Source organism: Panthera uncia, chromosome C2 (assembly GCF_023721935.1).
Source record: "Panthera uncia isolate 11264 chromosome C2, Puncia_PCG_1.0, whole genome shotgun sequence".
Classification (NCBI taxonomy): Eukaryota; Metazoa; Chordata; class Mammalia; order Carnivora; family Felidae; genus Panthera; species Panthera uncia.
This window is the reverse complement of record NC_064810.1, coordinates 153,563,473-153,571,225: the sequence shown is the minus strand read 5'-3', so window position 1 is coordinate 153,571,225 and position 7,753 is coordinate 153,563,473. Positions and strand designations below refer to the sequence as shown.

The following is a 7,753-nucleotide window of genomic DNA, read 5'->3' as shown; positions in this document are numbered from 1 at the left end:
CCCGGCCCCGGGGCGGGGCCGGGCGGGGCCGGGCGCGGAGGCCCGGCCGGCGCGGGCCCCAGACTCACCATGGCCGAAGAGCCGCGAGCGCGCCCGCAGCCCGGAGTCACACGGCGCCGGCAACGCCCGTTGTCCTGGTGACGCCAGCTAGGCGTCCCGCCCCGTTCCCAAGGTGGGCTCCGAGGCGGCCATTGGCGGCCAGCGAGCACGTGACGCGCAGGGCGGGGCCGCGGGGCCCGCCCCCTGCGCCCCCGCCCCCTGCGCCCCCGCCCGGCCGGCGCCTGGGTCCTCGGCGCGCGCGAGGCCTCTCGGCCTTTCGGCCTGGGCGTGGGGCCCCGTCGCCCTGGTCACCTGGACGCCCCTCACCTGACCGGCTGCCCCGCTGGAAGAGACTTTGGTGGAGCTGCTTTGTTTCGGAGGCAGATTACACAGGTAACGCGCGGTTGTGAAGGGCTTCTGAAACTAACGAGAGCAAGAATTAAGTAAGAATCAAGCCACGCTGACTCCCCGCGCACATGACCCCTGCTTGTCTCCTCGTTTATCTGCCTCCCGTGAAGTGTGCATTATAATATGCTGTATTCTTAAAAATGCAAGCAAACCAGGGGCGCCTGGGTGGCTGTCGGCTAAGCCTCCGAGTCTTGGTTGCAGCTCAGGGCATGACCTCGTGGTTGGTGGTTTCGAGCCCCGTGTTGGGCTCCGCGCCGGCAGCCTGGAGCCTGCTGGGGATTCTCTCTCTGCCCTTCCCCTGCTCATGCTCTTTCTCTCTCCCTCTCTCAAAATAAATAAACTTAAAAAGAAAATAGAAGCGAACCGGACGCACTGTTATAAGCTACTTCTTTTGGATAAAAATCATCTTTGCACGCCGTTGCGTGTATCTACTCCAGGTTAGTAAATCCATTGGCAATTTCTTGGATGTGCTTAATATGGTTGAAGGGAACTTTCGATATCCTCACATCCAGCCCGTTAAATCTATGGAGATATGTCCAAAAGCCAATCTGGCATCTCCCTTTGAATGTCTAACAGGTATCTCAAACTGAATATAGGCCACATACGACTTTTGATCCAAATGTCATACTCACTCTCCAGTGTTCCTCATCCCGGCAGAAGTTCCCGCTTCCCCCTTGGTTCTTCAGGACAAAAACCTAGGAATCATTCTCGATTCTCTCCTTTCCGCACGTTCTGGAATCTATCTTTAAATAAAACCTGAATCTGTCCTTTTGTCACTATCTCCAGCTCACAGTCACCATCATCTCTTGCCTAAGTTAGTCTCTGTGCCACCTGTCTTCTCTCCTACAGCCTACACAAAAGCAGCGTTTCAGTGGCTTCTCACGGCACTTAGGAAGAAGATCCAAACTCTTCCTGGTGGGGGTCTTGCCTCCTGCACTGACTCACTTCATCTCCTACCACTCTTCCCCCTTCCAGTCCACACTAGCCACGCCTTATTTCCCCGGGTTCCTCAATCGTGTCCGACACTTTCCTGCTTAAGATTCAGCAATAGCTGCTTCCCTTATTTGGAATATTCTTCCTCCAGAACTCCGCATTGCCCACTTCTTTGCTTGAAACAGGTGGGTTGTCTCCTCAAATGTCATCTTCAACGAAGCCTTCCCTGACCATTCAATCAGAAATATCTCACCCCAGTTCCTTTCTCACCTCAGCCAACCTCTCTTATAACTGTCTTGTTTTCAAAATACCTAGTACTCCTTGAGATTATCTTTTACAATTTTTGGTATATTCATTACTGCCCGTCTCTTCACCCTGGATGCAAGATGTCTATCTTGTTCCCTCCCTATGTTCCTACTGTTTCGAACAGTTCCTGACTTCTAGTGGATGTTCAATAAATATTGATGATTGATTGATTGAATGAATGAACATCTGTTCTCAGACTGGATGAAGATACAAAAGAGAACATGACCTGTCAAAATGGAGAGTGTGATAGAAGAAGAAAAACTGTAATTACTGATACGTTTTATCTATTTTAACATAAAATATTCATATAAGTAGTAAAATATAAATGTACACTTTTTCAAAAGTGAACACTTATGTAAATACCACCTAGGTCAAGAAATGGAACATTGCGAAAAGCAACGAAGAACTCATGTGTCCTTTCCCAGTGTTAAACCCCCCTTTTCCAAGCGACCACTATCTTAATATTTATAGAAAACGCTTTCTTGCTATTCTTTATATAATTTTATAATTCATTAATTCTCATTTCTATAATGTATTCCACTGAATGTGTACACAAGAATATATCCATTCCACTGTTGATAGGCACCTAGGTTGTTTGGGTTATTTACTGTTTAGGACTATTTTATTTTATTTCATTTTTTAAGTGTTTATTTATTTTTGAGAGAGAGAGAGAGAGAGAGAGAGAGACAGCATGAGTGGGGGGAGGGGCAAAGAGAGAGGGAGACACAGAATCTGAAGCAGGCTCCAGGCTCTGAGCTGTCAGCACAGAGGCTGACGCGGGGCTCGAACCCATGAACTGCGAGATCATGACCTGAGCTGAAGTCAGCCGCTTAACCAGGTGAGCCACCCAGGTTCCCAGGACTATTTTTATTTATTTATTTATTCATTCATTCATTCATTCATTTATTTATAATGGTTTTTTTTTTTTTACTTTCTTTTATTTTTTTTTTTTTTTTTATTTACATCCAATTTAGTTAGCACATGGTGCAACAATGATTTCAGGAGTAGATTCCTTAGTACCCCTTACCCATTTAGCCCATCTCCCCTCCCACAACCCCTCCAGCAACCCTCTGTTTGTTCTCCATATTTAAGAGTCTCTTACGTTTTGCCCCCCTCCCTGTTTTTATATTCTTTTTGTTTCCCTTCCCTGTGTTCATCTGTTTTGTCTCTTAAAGTCCTCATATGAGTGAAATCATAGGATATTTGTCTTTCTTTGACTGACTCATTTCACTTAGCATAATACCCTCCCATTCCATCCACGTAGTTGCAAATGGCAAGATGTCATTCTTTTTGATTGCCGAGTAATACTCCATTGTGTGTATATATATGTATATATACACATATGTATATATACCACATCTTCTTTATCCATTCATCCATTGATGGACATTTGGGCTCTTTCCATACTTTGGCTATTGTGGATAGTGCTGCTATAAACATGGGGGTGCATGTGTCCCTTCGAAACAGCACACCTGGATCCCGTGGACAAATGCCTAGTAGTACAATTGCTGGGTCGTAGGGTAGTTCTATTTTTAATTTTTTGAGGAACCTCCATACTGTTTTCCAGAGTGGCTGCACCAGTTTCCATTCCCAATTGTTTATTCATTTTTTGAGAGAGAGAGAGAGAGAGAGAGGCAGAGAGAGAGGGAGACACAGAATCCGAAGCAGACTCCAGGGTCTGAGCTGTCAGCACAGGGCCCGATGCGGGGCTGGAACTCACGAACCAGGAGGTCATGACCTGAGCCGAAGTCGGCCGCTCAACCGACTGAGCCACCAGGTGCTCCACCCCAGTACTATTTTAAAACAATGCAATTATGAGCATTTCTCCTTGTGCATGGGAGTACTCATTTCTCTGGATGAGGGTTTCTTAACCTTGGCAATTTCTTAACCTTGGCCAGTGGCATGGCCCCAGTTGTTTAAACCAAAAATGTTTCCAAGTGTTTCCATATGTTACTGGAGAAGAACTGCTCCCCGTGGAGAATCACTGATCTAGGGTAAGAACAAGCAGCAGAATTCCTGGTTTGTATACCTTTAGATTTACCACATGGTGGCAAAGTGTTTTCCAAAGTACTTTCAAGAGAAGTGACTTGGAATTAGCAGAGTAGAGAGCTCCAAGAATGGGTCCCTTGCAAGAACTGGTTTTCCCAGAAAGAATCCAGCTAGCCAAAAACTGACACAGGCGACATTTTTGGAACTCCAGAATCCAATCAAATACATGTGTCAAGTCGCGAGCGCCTCATGGGGGGAGAAGCAGCTGAATTTTGGTAGGAGGCACTGTGTAGTTTTTGCTTGCCTGCCTAGCATCCTTTATTCCTGAGCTCATCAGCAGCCTTGTGGACAATGGCCCATGTTCCTGGTACAATGTATCGGTGCCACGGAAAGCAACATGGACATCATTCTCCAAAACTGTGGTCGTGAATTTGACCCGTCTGGTGGTTGCTTAAGGGACCAGTGCAGAGACTGATCGTTATTTTGCCTCAGGTTGGAGTAGCTTTCTGTGTGGCATCCGACAGAAGCATTTAAAGACATATGCTACCTGTTGCTGACTGGGGTAAGGAATGAAGGGTGAAGCAAATAGCATGACAGGCCCAAAGGCCTGGGTACCAGAAGTCTGAGGAGGAAGGTTCTTGGGAGACAAGATCAGTAAAGGACTACCGTGTGCACTGGGGGATCTGGAGGGCAGTGTGCATGCCCAGGGACAGACACATACTCAGAAAAGACCCGAGAGGACTCTAGACTTATAGCTCTGACTGATCTTTGGACTACATTTAAGTAGGAAGTGAAGGCTAAGGCAGAGTTGTCATCAGCTTGGCTTAGCATTGAAGGTGCATCCTAGCTCAGAGCCAATATGCAAACACCCAGAAAGGTTTTTTGTTGTTGTTGTTGTTGTTGTTGTTGTTGTTTTCTTTTCTTTTCTTTTTGTCTTTAGGCACTTAAGGAAATACATTCTGTCCCCTGGCTGGCTGCTGAGATAACAGAACAGAGACTTCAGTGAGCATATGTGACAAGTAGTACAATCCTTTGCAAAAACAGTTTGGAAATGGAAAACTCTGACCTTCTGTGATCCACACCAGAAACCCTGTGGGAAGGGAGAGAATCCATAGAGATGGCTTGGGGGACAAGTGGACAGGGTACAGAGATGATTTCTAAACGGTATGAGGTTTCTTTTTGAGGTGAGCAAAATGTTCTAAAACTGTGGTGACAGTGGCACGTATCTGTGAATGTACGAAAAACCACTGACTTGCACAGTTTAAATTAGTGAAATGCATGCTATGTAAATTATATCTCAATAAAGCTGTTTTTTTTAAAGCTATGTTGTTGGCTCATACACATGCTTTTTTTATGTTTATTTTGAGAGAGTGTGTGTGTGTGCGTGAGTGGAGGAGGGGCAGAGAGAGAGAGAGAGAGAGAGGGAGAGAGTATCCCAAGCAGGCTCCACACTGTCAGCACAGAGCCACAAACCATGAGATCATGACCTGAGCCAAAATCAAGAGTCAGACACTTACCTGACTGAGCCACCCAGGTGCCTCAGCTCATATACATTCTTACTCTAACATATTCCTGGTAATTTATCTTTGTATCAGTATGAACTATCCCTCTGGGTCCTGAACTTTTCTCTTTGAATCCCATTTACTTTTCCCCCTGCTTTATTGGTGTATAACTGATAATTAAACATAATACATATTTAAGATGTACAACTTCATGATTTGATTTCATATAGGTATACATTGTGAAGTAATCATAACAATCAAGTAAATTAACACAGTCATTGCCTCAGAGTTACCATTTCCTTTCCTTTGTGTGTGTGTATGTGTGTGTGTGCTAAGAACATGTAGGATCTTCCCTCCTAGCAAAGTTTAAGTACACAATGTGTTACCGTTAACTAGAATCACATTATTGCACATTAGTTCTCCAGAACTTACTCATCTTGCATAACTGAAACTTTGTGCCCCTTGACCAACGTCTCTCCATTTGCCTCTACCCCCAGCCCTGGTAACCACCATTCTATTCTCTGCCTTTATGTATCTGACCACTGATAGATGCCACATGTAAGTGAGATCATACAGTACTTGTTTTTCTGCATCCGGTTTCTTTCAATTAGCATTATGCCCTCCAGGTTCATTTATGTGGTCATAAATGGCAGGATTTCCTTCTTTTTAAAGACCAAATAAGGGGCGCCTGGGTGGCTCAGTCAGTTAAGCGTCCGACTTCAGCTCAGGTCACGATCTCACGGTCCGTGAGTTCGAGCCCCGCGTCGGGCTCTGGGCTAATGGCTCAGAGCCTGGAGCCTGCTTCCGATTCTGTGTCTCCCTCTCTCTCTGCCCCTCCCCCGTTCATGCTCTGTCTCTCTCTGTCTCAAAAATAAATAAACGTTAAAAAAAAAAAAAATTTAAAGACCAAATAATATTCCATTGTGCAATATACAGATTTCCCTATCCTAAAAGTTTATATGGCTGTATTTATGTATATAATTGGGCTTTTTGTGACTGGCTTCTTTAACTTGGCGCATTTTCAAGATTCGTCCAAGTTGTAGCATATATCAGTACTTCATTATTTTTTATGGCCAAATAATATTCCACTGAATGGACATACCACTTTTTTCTTATACATTTCTCTATTGACAGACATTTCAGTTGTTTCCATCTTTTGGCTATTGTGAGCAATGCTCCTATGGACATTCTTGTACAAGTTTTTGTAGGGACACATGTTTTCATCTGACTTAGGTATATGCCTAGGAGTAAAATTGCTAGATCATATGGATCAAACTCTATGGTTAAGCATTTGGGGGAGCATTTGTTTCCCAAAGTGGCTACCGCATTTTAATTTCTACTTGTAGTGAATGAGGATTGTAATTTCTCCACAGCCATGTCAACACTTGTTATTTTTTCTTTTTTCTTTCTTTTCTTTTCTTTTCTTTTTTTTTTTTTTTTTTTTTTTTAGAGAGAGCATGCATGTGGGGGAGAGGAAGAGGTAAGGAAAGGAGAGAGGATGTTAAGCAGTCTCCATGCTGAACGTGCAGGGCTCAATCCTATGACCCTGGGGTCATGACCTGAGCAAAACTCAAGAGGCAGAGACTCAACCAACTGAGCCACCCAGATGCCCCAACACTTGTTATTATCTCACTTTTGATTCTAACCATCCTAGTGGGTGTGAAGTGATATTTCATTGTGGGTTTTTTTTTTAAGTTTTTAAAAAATATTTTAAGTACAATTCACTCCCCAAGATGAGTCTTGAACTCACAACCCCAAGTTCAAGAGATGCATGCTCTACCAACTGAGCCAGCCAGGCCCCCTAAACTGTGGTTTTAATTTACATTTTCCTGATGACTAATGATGGCCGAGTATCTTTTCAAGTGCTTACTGGCACTTACTGGTTTTTTATATCTTCCTTGGAGAAATGTCTATTTATACCCTTTGCTCATTTTTTTCTTTTTTTTTTTTTTTAATGTTTATTTCTTTTTGGGAGAGAGAGAGACAGACAGACAGAGAGAGACAGAGCACAAGCAGGGGAGGGGCACAGAGAGAGGGAGACACAGAATCCAAGGCAGGCTCTAGGTTCTGAGCTGTCAGCACAGAGCCCAACATGCGGCTCAAGCTCAAGGACTGCAAGATCATGACCTGAGCCGAAGTCAGACGCTTAATCCACAGGCACCCCTGCTCATTTCTAATCAAGGTAGCTATCCTGTTTTCTTTTGTTGTAGGTGCTTTTGGTATCCTATTTTAAGAATCTTTTGTCAAATCCAAGGTCATGAAGATTTATCTCTATGTTTTCTTCTAAGAGTTTTTAGCTTTTACATTTGGATCTTTGATCTATTTTGAGTTAATTTTTGCACATGACATGAGGTAAGGGTCCAACTTCATTCTTTTTCATCTTGACATCCAGTTATCCCAACATCGTTTCTTGAAAAGACTGTTCTTTTCCCCACTGAATGGTCTTGGCACCCTTTTGAATATCAGCAGACCACAGATGTATAGGTTTATTTCTGGACTCTCAATGTTATTCCGTTAACAACAGAGCTTTAAATTACATATCACAAAAATTGACAAATGTGACTGAGATGCACATT

The 7,753-nt window shown here is 44.0% G+C and overlaps 1 protein-coding gene across 1 annotated transcript in view; it reads right to left on the bottom strand.

Annotated features, from left to right (window-relative positions):
* FBXL2 (F-box and leucine rich repeat protein 2) overlaps positions 1-142 on the bottom strand; it is a 132,074-nt gene extending 131,932 nt beyond the window's left edge. The window contains exon 1 of the mRNA XM_049629084.1: positions 69-142. Within this exon, the coding sequence (XP_049485041.1) occupies positions 69-71 (3 nt within the window). The 5' untranslated portion in view covers positions 72-142. The remainder of the gene's footprint in view (positions 1-68) is intronic.
* Positions 143-7,753: the final 7,611 nt, after the last annotated feature.